This window comes from Artemia franciscana, chromosome 6 (genome assembly GCF_032884065.1).
Source record: "Artemia franciscana chromosome 6, ASM3288406v1, whole genome shotgun sequence".
Taxonomy (NCBI): domain Eukaryota; kingdom Metazoa; phylum Arthropoda; class Branchiopoda; order Anostraca; family Artemiidae; genus Artemia; species Artemia franciscana.
In genome coordinates, this window is record NC_088868.1 from 24,208,737 (window position 1) to 24,230,323 (window position 21,587).

At 34.4% G+C, this 21,587-nt stretch overlaps 1 protein-coding gene across 1 annotated transcript in view; it reads left to right on the top strand.

Annotated features, from left to right (window-relative positions):
- Nucleotides 1–21,587, top strand: part of LOC136028228 (anillin-like) — a 64,871-nt gene that overhangs the window by 7,523 nt on the left and 35,761 nt on the right. Inside the window, exons 2-8 of the mRNA XM_065705952.1 lie at nucleotides 4,122–4,193; nucleotides 5,900–6,355; nucleotides 10,971–11,144; nucleotides 13,957–14,166; nucleotides 16,706–17,066; nucleotides 18,757–18,982; nucleotides 21,311–21,461. Coding sequence (XP_065562024.1) covers nucleotides 4,122–4,193; nucleotides 5,900–6,355; nucleotides 10,971–11,144; nucleotides 13,957–14,166; nucleotides 16,706–17,066; nucleotides 18,757–18,982; nucleotides 21,311–21,461 — 1,650 coding nt within the window. The remainder of the gene's footprint in view (nucleotides 1–4,121; nucleotides 4,194–5,899; nucleotides 6,356–10,970; nucleotides 11,145–13,956; nucleotides 14,167–16,705; nucleotides 17,067–18,756; nucleotides 18,983–21,310; nucleotides 21,462–21,587) is intronic.

The window sequence follows — 21,587 nt, forward strand, 5'->3', positions numbered from 1 at the left end:
GATCACCATTCAAATAGCAGGGGTATACTTTGTCTGATCCTGCTAACTTATGCCCAAGAGCTACAATAACTTAGAAAATATAATGACAAAGACTACATGTGTCAGGATTTCAAACAAGCATATGAAATATTCTTTACCTCTTTTCTTGGTTGTCTCTGTTATTCAAAATACAAAATTTGCAGCAAATGTGCATTACATAAATGGCATCTAGTAGGAATTTTTTGAATGGATTAGCTAAAAAAAAAAAAAAACTATAGGTAATATGGGTCCTGTGGTGGCGCAGTGGGTTTGACCTTAGCTTGGTGATACGGGACCCAGAGATCAAATCATGCTGCAGGAACGCACTGCAGGGCCGACGCAGGGACCTTAGTAGTCAAGAAGCGTCGTTAATCTGATACAACATAGGAAGTATGTCCAATGTAAAGAGCGCAGTTTTGCCCCCCTCTCCCCTATCTATTTTATTTTTGGGCAAAGTTATGTTCTTTGCAATAGGTTTCACTGTGCTTGAGCCTAATCTAAAATTTTGCTGTGTCAAAGGTCAAATTCTGTTTTTAAGCTGCTAAATCCAATTCTGGACAAACCACTTTCCAAACCAAAAGTTTTTTAAACCTATTCAAATCTTATGCAGAAAGGGGTTATCAGTAAAAGGCTCCCAAGATGGCAGAGTGTATAATTTGTTTATAAACCTATTTTGAAGACTATGGAAATCCACTCTCGTTTTTCTAGACACTATCACATTCAAGATACTGATGAAACATGTTAAACTCCTTGGTGTCACAATTTCTAATAATCCAAAGTGGGATATACCTGTTTCAAATATCGTTAAACAAGCAAAGGTTTTCACTATCCATGTTTAAACTGTTAAACAAATCTAATTGTCTTAAAATACATTCACTCTGTGATTACTTATCCTTTGTCTGGCTGTTATTGGAATATGCATGTCCAGTCTGGCATATGCAACTTTCAGGTGAACCTAGTAACAAATTCGGCTTCTATTTTGTTTTAGTCTAGTAATTTTCACAATCCTTTCTTTAATTGTCAATATTTTGTTTTGACAGTTAATTGACTTTTTAATTTCAATTCTTAATTGTTTTTGGAGTATTTGGCTTGAAATACTAATTCGGGTATTTTTTCTTCTTTTAGCCTGTGATACTTTTTTCTATTAAAACACTATCATACTATCCTCTCCCCCTATCTGTTTTTGTTTTGCCATTAACTACATACAGTTAATTTTAGTTCTTAGCCATTGTTATTTTTGTATTTTTATTTCACTAATTTTCATCAAATTTTATTGACGATTTTTATGCTTGATTGATATTTTTGAACCTTTAGCCTATCTGTGTTGGTTATTTCTTTGTTATGATCTCTCCTACTGGACATATGAAGCAACTTGGACATATAAAGCTTGCAATAGCCTTTTGAGTATAAATATTATCTTAAAGGCTCCAACCTCACTTGTATACAGGGGTGTGTATAAATGTATTTCACCTTCTAAATAAGTTGCTTTTCTTTATATAGATATTAACATGCTATTCATCTTTTGTGCTTTCCACTAGATTTTCTTTTAATTTTGTGTTCCTTTTTATGGCACTTAGTATTAACCAAATGACATAGCAATTGCCAATTCTGTCGGTCTGTCTGTCTGTCCTGGTTTTGCTACTTTAGACACTTCCAGGTAAGCTAGGACGATGAAATTTGGCAGGCGTGTCAGGGACGAGACCAGGTCAAATTAGAAATAGTCGTTTTCCCAATCTGACCATCTGGGGGGGGGGGAAGTGGGGGGCCGATTAATTTGGAAAAAATAGAAAAAATGAAGTATTTTTAACTTATGAATGGGTGATGGGATCTTAATGAAACTTGATGTTTGGAATGATATTGTGTCTCAGAGCTCTTATTTTAAATCCCGACCGGATCTGATGACATTGGGGGGAGTTGGAGGGGGGAACCAAAAATCTTGGAAAACACTTAGAGTGGAGGGATTGGGATGAAACTTGATGGGAAAAATAAGCACAAGTCCCAGGTACATGATTGACATAGTAGGAACGGATCCGCTCTCTTTGGGGTAGTTGGGGAAGGGGGGGGGGGGTATTCTGAAAAATTAAAAAAATGAGGTATTTTTAACTTACGAACGGGTGATCTCAATGAAATTTGATGTTTAGAAGGATATCGTGTCTTAGAGCTCTTATTTTAAATCCCGACCGGATCTGGTGACATTAGGGGGGAGTTGGGAGGGGGAAACCTAAAACTTGGAAAACACTTAGAGTGGAGGGATTGGGATGAAACTTGGTGGGAAAAATAAACACAAGTGCTAGATACATGATTGACATAAACGGAACGGATCCGCTCTCTTTGGGATAGTTGGGGGGGGGTTATTTCTGAAAAATTAGAAAAAATGAGGTATTTTTAACTTATGAACAGATGATCGGATGTCAATGAAATTTGATATTTAAAAGGATATCGTGGCTCAGAGCTCTTATTTTAAACCCGAACAGATCTGGTGACATTGTGGGGGGAGAGTTGGGAGGGGGAAACCTAAAACTTGAAAAACACTTAGAGTGGAGGGATCGGGATGAAACTTGGTGGAAAAAATAATCACGAGTCCTAGATACATGATTGGCATAACCGGAACGGATCCGCTCTCGTTGGGGTAGTTGGGGGAGGTGTTAATTCTGAAAAATTAGAAAAAATGAGGTATTTTTAACTTACGAATGGGTTATTGGATCTCAATGAAATTTGACATTAAGAAGGATATCGTGTCTCAAAGCTCTTATTTTAAATCCTGACTGGATCTGATGACGTTGGGGGAAGTTTGTGGTGGGGGAACCTAAAATCATAGAAAATACTTAGATTGGAGGGATTGGGATGAAACTTGGTGAGAAAAATAAGCAGAAGTCTTAAATATGTGATTTACATAATTGGAACGGATCTGATCTGTTGGGGGGGGGGTTAATTATGAAAAATAAGAAAAAATGACGTATTTTTAACTTACGAAGGAGTGATCGGATCTTCATGAAACTTCATATTTAGAAGGACCTCGTAACTCAGATCTCTTATTTTAAATCTCAATCGGATCAAGCGTAATTGGGGGGGGGGGTGGAAATCTTAGAAAATACTTAAAGCGGTGAGATCAGGATGAAACTGGATGGGAAGAATAAAAACCTGTCTAAGATACGTGACTGGCATAACTCGATCTGCTCTCTTTGGTGGAATTGGAGGGAGGGGGTAATTTTGAAAATTGAGGTATTTGTAACTTACGAAAGGGTAACCAGATCTTAATGAAATTTGATATTTAGAAGGATCTTGTGCTTTAAAGTTCTTATTTTAAATTCCGACCAGATCCTGTGACGTTGGGTGGAGTTGGAAGGGGGAAACCGGAATTCTTGGAAAACGTGAAAATTGGGGTATTTTTATCTTACGAATAGATGATCGGATCTTAATGAAATTTGATTTTTAGAAAGAACTCATGTCTCAGAGTTCTTATTTCAAATCCCGACCAGATCGTTTGACATTGGGGAGAGTTGGAGGGGGAAATCTTGGAAAAACACTTGGAGTGTAGGAATTGGGATGAAGCTTGGTGGATAGAATAAACAAATGTCCTTGATACGTGATTGACAGAACCGTACTGGATTCGCTCTCTTTGGGGGAGTTGGGGGGAGGGTTTCAGTGATTTGGCGAGTTTGGTGCTTCTGGACGTGCTAGGACGATGAAATTTGATAGGCGTGTCAGGGAGCTGCACAATTTGACCTGATAAATTTGTTTTCCCAGATTCGACCATCTGGGGGGCTAAAGGGAGGGGAAAGATTAGGTATTTATAACTTACGAGTGGGTGATCGGATCTTAATGAATTTTGATATTTAGAAACACATCTTGACTCAGAGCTCTTATTTTAAATCCTGACCGGCATTAAGCCTCTTATTTTCCTTTTTAAATCAATCTATTGATTCATAGAATTTTGTTAGAGCTCATACCATATGATCTCTTGGCTCTTAGCTCTTCTCGCCTCGTCACAAGTGCCATATGAGCTCTTAGCTCTTTTTTTTTGTAGCAGGTGTTATCTTTTAATAAATAGGCTCATTTGAGGATGCTGGAAAGTTTTCTAGCTTACTGAATTTATCTTTTAGAATCTTCTAAGGAAGACAAGACAGAGAAAGTGTGGAGCTGAGAGGAATCCTGACTCAGAATTGAGAAATGAGGTTAGTTTTATGTATTCTAGTCAACGTATATATATATATATATATATATATATATATATATATATATATATATATATATATATATATATATATATATATATATATATATATATATATAGTGAGGTATTTAGAATTTTGTTCAGGCCTGCTAAAATTCACCAGCTAAGTGTATTTCTGTCATTGTCTCCTTTTTGAAGTAACTTATTACTATATTATTAGAAGATAAAAATAATGAGTTCAATTAACCAAATTGAAGAACTTTCAGTTTGCTAGTCCTTGGCTCAGATACAAAACAATGTAAGCACTTTAAATACTTCTTATATTTTAATCCATATTCATTTCCTCCCAAAGTTACTTAAAACATTATCAATGCCAACCTTGGCATTGCAACTGATAGACACGTGTGGAATACCATTCCAACTTTCCTCTCCCATCTGATTGTATGCAGCAGGGCACAAGCTAATTGACTCAATTTGTCTTGGGGCATAGAAAAAAAGTTCTTGCAAGTATCCATATAGCATTTGAATTAAGTCCAGTCTGGAGACCTTCACCAGGGCAAGGTTTAAACAACACAAAGCACAATGCATTTAAACAGTAAGCAGATACTGCCTTCATATCTCTACTTGGATAATTCAAGTAGCTTGATAAACTGGACATGCTACAATCTCCGCCAAAGCCACTTTCAAGTAACTTGGATAGTTCATGTATAATTCAAAGTTTAATCAGAGTAATAATCTACTTTGCAAGACCAGCTTTAATCCAAACTATGGATGTCTAATCCAAGCTTTAAGCAGAGCCTATTAATCTACTTTGCAAGACCAATGTCAGTCAAGTCATCTGCAGCATCAAAATATAAAATAAAATTCTTCTGAAAAACTGTATTTGAAGTTATGTCATTGATCTCATCAGCCAGTTTCAAAAAACATTTTTTTCTATATTCAAGTTGTATTCTGAATGACATTTCCTACACTATTGACAATATACTTCTGTACTAGAAAAGATGTGTATTTTGCACTTTTAGTGAACGATTTGGAATGCTCCCCTAATTTTGTGTTTCCATAATCTATCATCAATTTTACCATTTTTAACACTTCGGATTATAGATCTCTGGTTGGAAGAAAGGACCCTTGGGTCATTTGATAATGCCTCTGGGGATTATTTAGGGAAGTGTCCTTGATCCTTGAGGGATTATCTAGTAAATTATGAAAAACTGTCTAATGTTAATCAATAAAACTAGTAAGATCTTTAAATGACTACCATGCAACTTAACACAGTAAGTGCAGATTGGAAAGAAAGGTGTTTGGTATCCACAAAAGCTGGCATTTAGAAATTTTAGAACCAGTAAATTTAAATATGACGCTTTTATTGCCACATACACATCCAAAATAATAACCCTAAATATTTGGCAACAGTGGAAGTACTAGATTTTTGAAATTGGAGTCATCAAGGATTTGTTCTTTTTCGTTTCTTCCCTCAAATAACCCCTCCTCAACTTCCTAAATTTGTTAGTGACAATTAATCTGTATTGACAATTGAATGATTTTGTTTCAATAATCAAGATTGTAGTTCTGCTTTACTGTATCAAAATGAAATTAGTTCATATTTCGAAAAGTGAGTTTGATTATCACTTTAGTTGGTTATATTTTGGTTAAATATGTGCTTAACATGTGATTTAGTCTAAACTAACGTCTAGCATTGAGTTGCAGGTGAGTAAGAAAACTGTTATTGAAAAGCAGGGAGAAGATGATGATGGATGCACCAAAAATGAACGCGTGGAAGAAATAACGCCTGTTAAACTAAAAGGCCTTGCAGCTTTGAAGGCAAAATCAGGAACCAAAATTGAGAGAAAAGTATTGGTAGAACTACCCTGTACACAGCAGTCCGAGGCTGGAAATTCAACAAAATCATTCGGTCTGCGTGCATTAAGAGCCATGCCCGCGATGTATGACAATGAAGTCAGTCTTGAGATCCCAAATGAACAAAATAATCCCCACAGGCCCAGTGGAAAATCTGGCTCCCCAAAAAAGTGTCTTTTGTCTTCTCCAAATGTTGGTTCAGAAAAAAAAAGTCGGATAATTGGGAGAGGAAGTGATTCAACAGAAAATGAAAACCCACAAAAGTCAACCCAATCTGTTTGCATGGATCCAATAGTAAAATCTCTCGTAAGGTTTCACTTTTCTTAATACTTATCATAAAATATCTCCTCTTGTTTTCTGTTATTTTCACTTAGTAAATGTTTGTTATTTTTGTTTGAAATATTGTCAAGTATATACTCTTCAAGGCTTGCTGGAGGCAGTTTGTTTCTCTACATATTTAGTGGGATTATGTAGTAAAAGTTGTTTTCTGATTTAAATTTACAGTTTCTGCTCGGTGGTTCCTTTATAAGCTCCAAATAGAACATTTTCTGTGGTTCGGTGGTGGCAAGTGCACAAGGCACAACAGATCAGCTGTCTGTCTTCAAAACCATAAAAAAGTGAAGATGGAGTTACCTTAGACATGAGCTGTGTGATAGGTCTCTTCAGAATTCCCAAGTCAAAATTCAATTGCTTACCCAAAGGCACCCATCAGAGAAGAATGCTTAAAAACACATTCTGCCGTATGTACAACAGTCTACAACACTTTCATGTCTAGTAACAACCAGAGTCGTAATATCCTATATTACTGCAGCTGTAACCTACAGAGACAGTTAATAAATTTCTTGGATGGCACTGTAAAGCTAAGAATAGGGATTTATATTCGATTATTAAGCTTTTCATAGTATATTTTACCATTTGAAACTGTTTCTAGGCAATCCTGTGATATTTAATACTTTGATATTATCACAGTACTAGCTGTTGGGGTGGCGCTTCGCGCCACCCCAACACCTAGTTGGTGGGGGCGCTTCGCGCCCCCCCCAAGCCCCCCCGCGCGCGTAAGTCGTTACGCGCCATTGTAGTTGTGTCCCTATGTCCCACCTGTGAATATAGATATATATATATATATATGGTTTTAACTACGTAAAACTTGCGAATATACAACATTCTTTGCTGTCCCATTGTCTTTGCATATAAATAGATTGTCAGGTTATCCCCCTGTTTCCCCCGGTGGCCCCGTTGTAGTTGTGTCCCTGTGTCCCGGTCGTCATTTATATTCCCTGTGTCCCGGGTCCCGGTCATCATTTGTATCCCGGTGTCCCGGTCTGTATATACATTCGTTTTTTAGTTTTGTTTTTCTCCTTTATTTTTTTCGTTTTTTTTTTCTTTTTTAGCTTATTTAGATTTTTAGATTTTTTAGTTTTTTTTATTAGTTTTTAGTTTTTATTTCTTTTTAGTTTTTTTGTCCCGGTCGTCATTTATATCCCCCTGTTTCCCCCGGTGTCCCCGTTGTAGTTGTGTCCCTGTGTCCCGGTCGTTATTTATATTCCCTGTGTCCCGGTCGTCATTTGTATCCCGGTGTACCGGTCTGTATATACATTCGTTTTTTAGTTTTGTTTTTCTCCTTTATTTTTTTCCTTTTTTTTTCTTTTTTAGTTTATTTAGATTTTTAGATTTTTTAGTTTTTTTATTAGTTTTTAGTTTTTTTTTCTTTTTAGTTTTTTTGTAGTTTTTACCTTCTTTTTAGTTTTGTTAATTTTTTTTTTTACTTGTGTCCTGGTCGTCATTTATACTCCCTGTGTCCCGGTGCTTTGTTGATTGCTAATCGAACATTCCTTTTGTCCTGGTCGCTTTCTCTTTGAGTGTCGTCATTTATTTTTTTCTTTTTTAGTTCTTTTAGTTTTTACCTTTTTTAGTTTTTTTTTAGTTTTTAGTTTTTTTAGTTTTTTACCTTTTTTTAGTTTTTTTAGTTTTTTAGCTTTTTTACTTTTTTTATTAGTTTTTAGTTTTTTTTTGTAGTTTTTGCCTTTTTTTAGTTTTTTCAGTTTTTTATTGGTTTTTACCTTTATAGTTTTTTTAGTTTTTTAGCTTTTTTATTTTTTTTATTAGTTTTTAGTTTTTTTTGTAGTTTTTGCCTTTTTTTAGTTTTTTCAGTTTTGACGTCACCTAATCCAGTTTTTTCAGGTGACGTCACCTGACACATCCATCCACACATCCATCCACACATCCACAGACAGACAACTTATTTTTATATATATAGATATCAGTGAATGAGGCCATTTTCAAAACAATGCTACCCATGGACAGAAAATTCGGCACAAAAATTCAGTAACATTGTTGTTTCGAGTTTGCCAAAGGTTTAAGAGATATAGTACATAAATTCAGCATCGAATAGCATCTTGGTATTAAAGCCCAAAATTCCTTCATTTACCCATCAAAACTCTTCTTTTTACCCTACTCCAAGGGCTAATGATGATAGAAGGTAATAAGCTTACCTAAGCTATGGATGAAATTTGAAATTTGAATTAACCTGATGATGACAGGCACAGGTCCTGTCGAAATTATCGTTAGAAGAAAAATCAATCACCTGACATCCATAGCTTAGGTAAGCTTATTACCTTCTATCATCATTATGTATGAAAGTCAGGTTGGCCTCAGAGAATATATTCCAAGGGCTAAATTTTATACACACATGCAAATAAATGTAAGTGTATATATTTAGTACCGGGAGTCCGGGCTTCGACCGGCCCCCAGTACACATATATAAATTTTATTCTTTAATTACGTAATAGCGTAATTATTACTTTATTCATTAGTTTTAAGTCATAAGGTGTCAAATCATTGAGTTAAAAAAGGTTTGGCATGAATTTAATTGCTTCTTCCTGTTAATGCATCAAAGAACCATCCATTTTATAGAATTTATTTTCTCTTGGGACGCGTTGTAATTTCGCTGTTCTCTCTTAACTGCAGATTTCATTTACTATTTGATGAGAATATTCCTATAGTTCGTCTTGTAACTGTAGATTTTTTTTTCATTCGTTGTAATATGCTTGATTTGGCATGTTATCTAACCGCAGATCTTGTTGCTCTTTATTTTCATGGGTCGTTACCTCAGACATTATGCCATGCCTTTTGCTGCAGCTGTTCGGATTCATTCAAAAACATTTGCAATATTGCATGATATCACGTATACCAAAAACACTTCTTTCTCTGCTTTGCCACGGTTGTTATATTCTAGCTCTAATTTCGTTGTTATATAATTCAGTTACAGCCAGGAATGGTCTCCAATGCCTATGCCCCCTCAAACAGCTAAATTACGTATTGGAAATTCTGACGTGAATTCAGTTCCTTCTTCCTGTTTATCCTTTACAGGTGCTAAAATAACTCGCTCCTTATTCCATTATAATTTCTGAAATATATAAGTTTCACAATAACATAGTTATTGTGTTATTCAGTAGTTTAAAATTACATTTTCGTTTTCAATTCAATGTGATTTTTGCTTCTTTTTTTTTTTATAAATAATGCGTTTTTCTTTAGCTATTTAGTCATTTGTCAATAATGTGCTGTTAACAATGAATTAACGTGGATATTTCAACTGATTTGGATATATCACCCTTTGGTGCAGCAGATTTAAGATTTTTTTTTTTTTTTTTTTTTTTTTTTTTTTTTTTTTTTTTTTTTTTTTTTTTTTTTTATTACGGCGGAGCTTTTAGTTTTTGAAAGGATCTACTTAGTTCCCTAAAAAGTCCTTATAAAATATAGTTAAAAATCCGTTTTGTATATTACACACTGTTAGGTTACACAAAGTTAGCACCTTAAGGCATGTTTCAGCCGTCCCAACTGTTGAAAAAAGTAGTTAGCATTAATTTGTGTAGATGTGTGGAAATTTAAATGTTGACCCATAAAATTTTACAACTATGTATTGCAGATACATGGATTTTTGTAAAATTTAGACTCGAAATTCTAAAATATAAACAAGTTTTTGAGACAGACAGATTTCAAAAAGTTATCCAGGGAATAGGTGGAAACAACTGATTTGCATGAACGATTATAAACTGGAACACCAATCCATCATTTTTCGATAACTAGTTTAATTTTTTATAAAAGAGAGGTAACTACATTAATGGAACTGGTTCCATATCTGTTTTAGGAAAGCGTTAGCGAAGCTGTATTTAATTTCATAATATTTCTTCAAGATAGAGAGAGAGTGTGAGAAGTTTATTAAAACCACAAAAACAGAAAACAGCAGGGGAAAAAATGCAAAACAGATACTACAGATTTTAATTCACAACTCAGTTTCTAGAGACCTTTATGAAGTGATTATTCAAAAAATTATCAAACTTGGCATTGTGTTGTGCCAAGAAAAGACGCACTGTACAGATCATAAAAATGAGGTTAAGTATGATTAGTTTGTAATTTGCTCTAGTTTTATTTAACAGATAAAAATAGTTTCAAGCTTTCTTGTCGTACTTGACAAAAAAAATGGAAGATTCAGTTTGGTCACTTAGTTTATGTTGCATTCTAAATTAAAGTAATATTGAATTCCAATGTATTACCAGCCCTGGGTAGGAAAATTAATTCTAACTTCCCGTTCATAAGGTCAAAAAGTGTTATGTTAAGCAAATCTGAGACTTTCAAGATGTTTATCAAGAGTAACTTGTGTATAGATTGATAACTTTATTTCACCTTAGCAGAGTCATATAAAGGCTTGGTGCTAAACTATTGTTTAGAGATAACTCATAGGGTTAATTTTGTTTGTTTCCGTTCGAAGTATCTGAAGAATCTTTAGTACGCCTTCGACTAATGTTTCTAACGTTTGGACTCTGTTGAAATTAATGTTTTGATGCCTTTTAATGTTTTTCTTCTTTAGTTGTTGTTAAGTAAAATTAAAGTGTATATATCGCATAAAGGAGAAATCTTTCAGGAAGCTCAGGGCTACACAAAAACAGAATCCAAAACGAAAATTGTTTACAATTTTGGTGATTCGCCGATGAAAAAGAGTCAAGTTTCTTTGAAGACAGATACCACCAAAAATCATGGATCGCCAGTGAATAACAAGCCAAAAGTACTTCATTACTTTGGTGAAGCACCATCAAAGGTAACATTTTTTTCTTCGTCTCATTATCTTATTGAATAAGCTAGATTAAGCTATTGTTTTTGAGATGTGATTTTAATATCAGAAGTGGCAAAAACAACAACAAATGTTGAGTTTTTAATTGGGATTGTTTAGTAGGAAAGTCAACTTAACCTTTCATAAAAAGGGAGTGTAATTTTAGTTGCTTTAGATGGTCACTAGAGAGTGGTAATGTCAAAATGCATGTTCTGTGCACCAGTTGCAATAATTTAAAAAGTATCACGCACCTTTTGTTTCAAGATAGGTGTAAGACCGGAGTTAATCTAAAGCGAATTTCTTTTAGTGTATAAGAGATCCAAGTTAAGCCACCTTGTCGAAAGTGGACGATCTGGAAGATCATGTCGTTAATACTCAGCACAATAAAAGGGTAACTTATATGCTTAGTTGTGGATGTATTTTCCTAAGCTTCTCTACTGTAAGTAAAGATTTAGCCAGGGTAGCTTATACTATAGTTCAAGAATTTTCAGGTAGTTTTTTCACTCGAAGGACCACGAAACGGAGATCAGTACCGCCGGTTTGGACCTTGAAGGTCTAGTGCCGTCGTACTTACTACTACTCCCACTTCTTGGAAAAAGTGTATTGTATTAGAAAAACTATTAATAGGCCCCTAGACTCCAGCCCTTTCGGTAGTAGGCATATTTTATGCCGATCCCCTTAGACTTAGCTATCTTGATCTATTTTAAGTTTTTTTTTTTTTTTAATTTGTGACGAAAAGCGTCAGTTTTTTGGGATGTTTGTGGGGGATTTTTTAAAAATGATATCAAGATTTCACTCCATTTCTAAAGAAATTTCAGTTCGGTTTTGATTTATGATTTTAGAGGGAAAATGTGGCCTTGCTCATTTTTGTACTTGATATGTAGAATTTAGATTGTAATTTTCTATTTGATGACTTCTATGTTGGACTTCCACACTTTGTTATAACAGTTAGTGGTATCTTGGTGAGATCTATAAAATAGCATATTGCCGGTGTCTTGAGATAATGTCACATTTCTGAGATAATTGTCTATGAGGTTTTCTAATCTGCTCTAAGAGGGAGGGTCAGGAGGGCAATGTCTGTTCAGTCATACTTTAACCCTCTTGATCAACCTCGCTTTGCTGATCATCCCTTTGAGGATAGCTTAGGAAATGATTTTGGTAATAATCTCAGAAATATGAAAAATGTCAAAAGCTATATTAAGGTGTTACATCTACAATATGGGTATTTAGTCGGTTTTTGTATTTGGCCACTTTATGTAAGGTTAGTTGCTATGTCAATTAACTTACTGTATTTTTTTTCCTCCTAAAAAATCTTTGTATTAGAGGAAAACGTTCAATAAAGCTTGTTTAAAGGTTAAAGGTAATTTCATTTTTGTTTCTTTTTAATAGGATGTAAAATGTTGTTATGCTGAAATAATTATTGGAACGATTTTGTTATTTACATCGTGTTTGTTGATGTGTTGGTGGTAAAGGATGTAGTTATTTCCTTAGAATGGTTTTTCTGAAGTACAAGCTATGTAGAAAAAGTTTTGGTAGTTTACTATTTTTATAAACCGCGCAAGTTAATCATTTCTAGTTTTATGTTGTCAGCAATTTTTGTGTTAAAAAGCAACACTTTAATATGGTTTATAGCAAGACATTTATAAAACGATGCGGTCTCTAAGCCTACTAACTATATCTTACTATCGGAATATAATTTGAAAAATGAAGTAGACCCAAGTTTCAAAATTGAATTCTAATGACATTTTCGGATTAAAAAGAAATCTAACCATGTCAATTAATTTTGATTACATTTAATAATGGAGCTTATTCAAGAAAACAAACAGCAACAAGAATGTAAGGAAAACACTTCAAAGAAATACAACAAAACAATTAATCCTCCTTAAGCTTTCGCTTGTTTGGACTAACCCCTTAAATATAGGAAGAAAGTAAAATAAAAATACAACAAAAGAACTAACCCTTCTTAAGCTTCCGATTGCTTGGCTAACCCTTGAAGCATAGGTAGAAAGTTTAAAAAAGAGAAGAAAAGAAAAACATATTTGTAATTGTACTCACAGTAGTGATAGTATTAGTGGTACCAGTACTAGGTATAGGACTACTAGTAGTATTAACAGTAATAGCACTAGTACTGGTAGAAGCAGCAGTCGATCCAATCGTTCCAATATGGATTATTACACAATTACTAGTCGGTGCTATCTTTTAGTAGTAACTAGGTTTCTTTTCAACCCAATAAAAAGAGACTATGTAGCCGTATCCAAAGGGCTTTGTACTGCTTGTCGTAATATACTACTACAAACTTTTCGTAGTATTAAACGTCTTAAGGCTGAAACACAGGTGGACAATCCTCCCCCGTTTCACCTTCTTTGAATTTTCCCCCCTCAACCAATCCTCAGAAGTTTCCAATCGATTTTTTTTTTTTTTTTTTTTTTTTTTTTTTTTTTTTTTTTTTTTTTTTTTTTTTTTTTACAGACTAGTATTGGGTTTCTAGTCTAGTTATTATTATTTATTATTTCTCTCTCACTAGCTTGTAGTACAGTAGAACTAGTATAGGAACATGGTATGTGTACATCTGTAAGATTTTTTCAAGTCTCCTAAATCGCTTCTTCTTTATGCTTAAGCTGATTTGGGGGAGGGGGGGTGGAACCACTTTGTTCATTAAAGAAGTTGCTGAACGTTACGTTCCCTTAATTGCATAGGTTTATGGTAAGTGCATATTAATTTTTACCTCCGAACCTTTTATTTGTTCTTTTAAATAATACCAGTTTTAGCTATTTTATTCAGTGAAAATTGTATCATTTAGGAGCCGTTTCAAACGAAAACAAACGCCCCACTCCCAGTGCCAGCAGCAACACCCAAGAGAGCTGAACCATCTCCTGTGAAACCAGAAATTCCAAAGAACATGTCTCCACTAAAAGGAAATGATACGAACTCCGATATCCGTAAAATACCTCAAGTGGCTGCAGAAAGGGCAAGGAAGATACAAGAAATGGAAGCGGCTAGAGTTGCAAAGGTGGGAGTTTAAGCCTTTTTTTCTTTTATAAAATAGGGGAAAGGGTATCTAATATTTGTCCGCGAAATTTCGTTGTACAATATCAAAACGGATATCTATACATTTTTTGGTGTAATAATTACCAGTGATCTATAGTGGGGGCTCAACTTCATCATATAAATCCCTCAATGGTTTATTTGGCCTAATTTATAGAATGATTGATAGAAAACGAGGTTATTTTTCTTCTCGGCTTGACTCCACTCCTGCTCTTCAGACATTGTTGTATTTTCCCTTTGATTTTGTAGGTTTTTAACATTATTTTAGTGTTCTGTTAAGTGCAAGTTCTATGCGCCCCAAAAAGAGTCCCCGTTTTTAGGCCTTTTTTCATTACGGTACAAGCGGCAATGCTCCCTCTCCCAATTTCAGTTTGGCGTCCCTTAAGGCTCTCTTCTAGGATCAGTTCTGTTCTTGGTTAATATTAATGGTTCTATTATTTCTGTGGTTTTGACCCAAACACCAACAGTTTATTACCGTCTGCCGTCCTGAATCTTTCCATTTAGGTAAAAAAAGCAATAGATGAATGGTAAGGTTGTTTTTGCTGGTGACGACACCTTTAGTGGTCCGGTCAGAGTGGAGTTCAATATCCATATCAACTTAGCTGTTTGGGGTTATTGAGATAGGTCGGAGTTTATCGCAAGATTTGGGACCCTTCACTTTGGGTATGACGCGAACCTACGCTCTCTTCCAAGCACTAGGGGACACTTGCTCTTGGAAACACTGCTTAATAATGGAGGAGAATGGCTTGGCAAGGAAAATAGCGAATTCACGTAACAACTTCAAAAGAAGCTCGCCAGGATGGGACGCACAGTTCCTACTCAGCTTCTGAAGTTCCTTTTAAACGGCAAACTCGGAAATCTCGCCTACATTATCAATCTCTGCTTCAATAATGAGAGACTCAATTTCTGAACTAGTAATTGATGGAAAAGTGGTACAAATGGCAACAAAGTTCACTTCCGTAGCCAATAATAAGGTACCATCCTCTTTCATAACCCTTAAGTCTCTGTATGTTGTTTACCAGCAAGTCTTTTTACTGACGAATATCATTTGTGTGGATCTGTCGTAAGTAAGGGCATAATTTTGTCCTTCACACATTGTCTCTTTGCTCGCCTGTTCGGTTTGGCAATATGTTTCCGCAACTGGGATGAGCCAACTGAATCTCCATTGCTGTGAAGGCGGCAGTGAGTCTTAATTAGGTCCTTGAGGTTGCTTGTGATCCACGGTTTATATGTAACGGTAATGACTTTAGTCGGGAAATGAGCATGGAACTTTTCCTAAAGTATGCTATTTAGCCTACTGACTTTGACGTTGATGTCTGACTCGGAGCAAATGTCATCAAATTAGTAGTTGCCGATCGCTGGTCAGTTAGAATTAGTGTCAGTCAATTAGAATTAACTAATTAGTCAAATTAGTCTATGTTAGCGACCGAACATAGAAGCGGAATCTCTTATGAGCGGTCGTACAGTAGTTTTGACTTGTTTGGTTTTGGGGATTGCTGAATTTGTTTCCCAGAAAAATTATGAAATGATCGGAATTCTGGAGGGGTCCTAGTGACTACGGCGCTGGAAGTCTGTAAAGTTTGTTAAGATCAAGTCAATTATACTGCCACTCTGATGGGTCGGTATTGCGACACCTTGCCGCAAATCCAAAACATCGGAAATCCACTGTTTCTTTGTTGTGTTAAAGTCACCAGCAATCACAAAGGAGGGATACTTTGGCGCATTTTGTCTACGAAAAACTGTATGTGCTCATATAACATCTAAAAATTTATGAATGATAAACCGCTGTAAATCGTACTTTTCTAAAATGTGGCACAGTGCTTGTCGTGAAACAAATTAAAGGTGTGGTCCAAAGGGGACACACCTTTGTCCGAAGGGATTTATTAACCCTAGCTATATTTTTGGCCTCTCTTGTGCAGTGGGCAAAATCTGGATTAGTGCCCCCTCCCCCTGTCCCTAGAAATTTTCATGCCAAATTTTAACAAAGTTTTCATTTATAAACAGAACTATTTTCAATGTATTAGTTAATTAATAATCCATTTTTATTGTTATCTTAATTTATTAATAATTTATAAATTGCTATCATTTATTAACCGCGGGCTCTACTTTATTTTAATAAAAATAAAATTTAAAAAATTACTGAATGATTATAACCGTTAGATTACTTATTAAAAATTATACACCCTGAAATTCTGCCCCGGTGCAAGCCCCCCCCCCCTAAAACCAGCACTAACACAGAGGGGAGAGAGAATAAAGTTTGTATTCCTTCTATTCATTTTGATCATCGATTGACCAAGCTTCTTTTTTTTTATTATTATTATGCGGAAGAATAGTCGTATATAGAATAAGTATATAGAAGAATAAGTTGTATAGCCGTTAAAATGTATCTTCTTCCCAAACTATTAAGTTATCAAATATGTTATATATTAGTATGAAATATGTTACATGTCACACAATATGACATGAATTTTGTCGTTAGTTGCATCAAAGTTGTTGTTTTTCAGATGAAATCGGGTGGCACTCCAACTGCGAATCCAGAACTTCGGTCTGTTTCAGAGAAAGCTATTATGTTTGAATCAGCTGCTACGCCAAGGCCAAAGCTGAAGGATCCTGCAGAGCTAACTCTATCAGAAAGGAAGAAGTTTTTCGAGTCTCAGATGCAAACAAGAGATTCGCCGAAGATCAACTCACCCTCTCATCCATCTCCTAAAGCTGCATTAGTGACATCTGCAAAGAAACCGGCGTCTCGGCAAATCTCCGATTCGTTGAATGCTGCCAAATGCATGACATCTGCAAAGGAAGAGCCTCCTAATTCTGCTGGATTGCAGCGGTTTCAGAAAATAGCCGAAAGGCTGAAGGAAAAGGGTAAGAATTTGTAATTTCGTCCTACCTTTCCAAGAGTGTTACCTCTTCATCTTATATCTTTTTCTTTCTTTTATGTTCTTCTTCTTGAAATCGCTTCTTTTTTTTACGGTTGACGCTCACCACCATCTATTTTTAATTAAAAAAAAAATGGATGAAAGGACATGTTGGTAAAAAGCTATTTATGTAGCCAAGAATCCAAATATTGAAGGTATAAGGTTGTCCATATATAGACTCTATTTTAGTTATTTATAAGTTGTACTTGTCTCATGAAATTAAGCGCAAAACCTTTTGTGATTTTTAAATACCTCTGATTATTAGCCTAGAAATGTCAGATTTCCAGTTTTATATCAACGCTCGATTATTTATCCTTGTTCTAATGTATATACCATGTTATAATTTTGGAAATATTTAGTTTGGGGTTTCTCTAAGGTCGTGTAAAACATTTTTATTTAAGTATACGTTTATATCAACTAACTGCAGACTGAGACTCTTGTGAAAGCGGAATATAATTGCTCGGTAGTCACAATTAAATTGCAATAGGCACGATCTTGGTGCAACTAGATTTGGCAAATTTGAAATGTCGCATCGGATGCAGCAGCTCAAAAGGCCTTGGTTACACAAATTAAACTTAAATGAACTGTACAGAAAAACTTCTTATGGAAAAACAAATTCTGCGCTTTTTAGGGAGTAATTGAGAACCGTTTTACATTACATAAAGGTGTTCTGGGCATACAAGCTAATAACAATTTTATATCAAAAGCTCTAATAACATTTTTATATCAAAAGCTTTATTTTTCAACTATATTTTTAATCGAGAAAAGAGGATTGAGGGCATTCAAGGCCGCATCCATGGGGTGGTTTGACCCCCATGCTTGTCCAAAAAGCCGAAATGCTTGTCCGGCTCGTAAAAACGTAACAAAAATGAATTTAAAAAATATTTTGTGTTTCTTGATCCCCCCCCCCACAATAAAATCCCTGATATCTTAAGAACCAAGCAAAAAAAAATATTAGCCCAATCGTTAGAACTGGTTTCACTTCCCTCAGCAACTAGATTTGGCAAATTTGAAATGTAGCATCGGATGCAGCAACTCAAAAGGCCTTATTTACACAAATTAAACTTAAATGAACTGAACAGAAAAACTTCGAATGGAAAAACAAATTCTGCACTTTTTAGAGAGTGATTGAGAACCGTTTTACATTACAGAAATGTGTTCTGGGCATACAAGCTAATAACAATTTTATATCAAAAGCTCTAATAACATTTTATATCAAAAGCTTTATTTTTCAACTATATTTTTAATCGAGAAAAGAGTATTGAGGTCATTCAAAGCCGCATCCATGGGGTGATTGACCCCCATGCTTGTCCGAAAAGCCGAAATGCTTGTCCGGCTCGTAAAAACGTAACAAAAATGAATTAAAAAAAAAAATTGTGTATCTTGACCCCCCCCCCCCCAATAAAATCCCTGATATCTTAAGAACCAAGCAAAAAAAAAATTAGCCCAATCGTTAGAACTGGTTTAGTTTTCGGGGTATTGGCTGTAAATTCAAGTCGAATTGAACAAGCGGCATTTAATCCTTTTTGAATTAGAACATCCAATTAATCTTGAGGAAAGGTTTGCCATACGATTGTTTTCTCGATGAACATGTTCTTTTGCTGTTTATGTCTATGACTGACACCTTCATTTTGCAGAAACTGAAAATAAGAATACTGTTGGATCCACAATAAAGGATAAGATTAACGCCATCTATGGGAGTCAAAAGACTGAATCTTCACCTACTCTTAGACCGCCAATCGTTGTCAGTGCTTCTCCTAAGAAGGCTTCTGCTCCACCTCCTCCTCCTCCGTTGCCTATTGATGATGAAAGTATGGATTCTGAGGAAGAAGTTTCAGAGAATCCTGACAGTGACAATTATAGGTAAATTTAAAAATTATAAGGAATATGTATAAACAAGATTACTGGTTAAAAAACAAACCATTATGCATATATTTTTGTGTTTGTTGCTATTCTGATTTCAGTCCGCCTCGTAACTATATTTTCCCCGTCCCTATTATTGTGGAAATGAAAAATACCTGCGTATTTTTAATTTCTTCTTAGTGAAAACCCAAATTGGACTAAAAAATACAAATGAAAAATGTGCCTAGATTTATAAATATGACGATCTGCATAATATAAATGTTTTATGTTAATATAGAATATATACATAAAATAAAAGTGACATGTGCTTATATTTGAAATAGACATATATAAACACAAAGAAATGAATAGTAAATAAACCTATATGATAAACATAGTAATATTTAAATTCAATAAACAGACGCAATTTAAATATGTACTTATAACCGTCTTTATTTTCTCCCGAGGTCTCTCATGGGGGTCCCTCTTTGTAAATATTGTTTTTGAATCAGGATAGTTTCACTTCAGTTATGCAGGAGAATAACTTGCCTCATCAATACGTTCTCAATAATAATATATAGTATAACGTAGGTTGTGACATAATTTTTCAATTAAGCCATTGCTTATCAACCTGACAGTTTCAATATAAAATTTAACTTATTGTGGGGAGTTGATAATTGGTCAACATTCTTTTGTTAATCGTGTATAAGATTTGGGAATTTGTTTCCTTCGATTTTGGTCGATGTTGCTGTTTTTTTTTGTTTTGTTTTTTTGTTTGTTTTTTTTTTTTTACATATAACATTGAATAAATGTTGAGCTGAATTACTGATAGGAGTGCTCATAGTAATGCCGTTAAAAAAAAAAAAAAAAACTATATAGTGTCATTTTGTCGAAATTGATTGAAAGTAATCCATGGATGTTTTTCCATTCCTATACCAAACACTCCATATATTTCTCAGGAAAACAGATTTTGAAGAAGGAGGTGGGGGCCTCGGACTTTAGCTTTGATCAATAATGTCGGAAAAGTGTAGATCGTAAAATCGGTATTTAATGCCAAATAATTTGATTAAGTTTAAAAGCTATGTTAATTTGTATTTCTTTTTCTTTTTATTTCTTATAATTGTTTAGTAAATTTATTGCTACTATTTCATCTGTCTTTTTTTTTTTGTGGCATAATTTCGGCTGGCTGTAGTTTATTTCGATAAATAAATATATAAAAAACAACAATTTTGCAATCGTCAACAATTTGTACAGCATTATATTTCTTGCTATCCTTGTGGTAAAGGGGAGATAATCAAATTAGGTTTTAAATATACAAAATATACATAAATTTACAAAAAATATACTATTATACAAAATAGGTTTAAAATATGCATTTTTGGGTCAAACTTACAAATTGACTTAGTAGATTATGTCCAAAGACATATGTTCATTAAATGAGCTCAAAAGAGGAAAAGCTCAATATCTCTTAACATGTCAGATTTGCCTATTGGTATAGAGTGTATTATTTTTTAATCTTGATTATTTTTCTTCCTTTCCTTAGCTCATTTACTACCTATTCATTTTTTATAATTATTTTAATTAATTTAATTTTAATTTAATAATTAAAATTATAATTAATAATTCAATTTTAATCAATTAAAAAAATTTTAATTTTGATTTTGCATTTGTCAAAATGCATACTAACATATTTTTGTTGATGCGTTTCGTTTTTTTACCCTCTCCCTCCCTCTCGAACAGTAATGCTTGATGCTTCCTTGAGTGCAATTATCCCAGCTAATCATTCTCCAATTCCATTCAAATGTAAATCTTTCCTTTTAGAATTGCTAAAGCAGTCTAACAGCTGCTTGATGTTGAAATAGATTTTGAGATTAGAATGCTTGTAACTTGGAAAATAATGTTATTTTTCTCTTTGAAATAATTTATTATAATGAATATATTTCAAAAGGAGAAGGTATGATTATTTTACAATCATTCAGTGATAGAAATTGTGCTGCGATATTTGATGTACTGTTGCAAGCCAATCATATTACTCCTTAGTTCTGGAGACACAAATAACCTTGCGTTTTAAAACCATAACTGGAGCTTTTTTTATAATTTTACGCCAGTTCAAAGAAAAAATTTGAAATCCCATGTGAAAATTTAATCCAGTTGAAAGAGCGAGACAATCTTTTCCAATTATTTCCTCAGTTTCTCTGTGTGTTTTTGTGTTCGCAACTGTTTGGTAGCTTGTGAAAAGTGCGTTAATTCTGAGTTGCCATGAATTCAGATTCACCTTCTAATATTAAACTAAGTTGTAATCTGAAATTAAATATTATGAAAGAATAACTTGTTACCTTGTTTGTTTAGTGATACTGAAAAAGACAATAACCTTGATCAGAGTATGGCGCTGAACAGTAGCTTCGCATTTGACATTTTGACGAAGGCAGGAATTCAAGTGGAAAATAAAAGGAAAAGTGACGGGAGCTCTGAACAATCAACGAAAATTGTCAAGATGGAGGTAATTAAACCTTCAGTTGTGTAGTAGTACCCAAAGGATTAATATGCCGATGAAAAAACAGCTAAAGCCATCTGGTGTTACTCAGCAAAGTATAAAGTTCATTTTTAAAAAAATATATGCCTACCT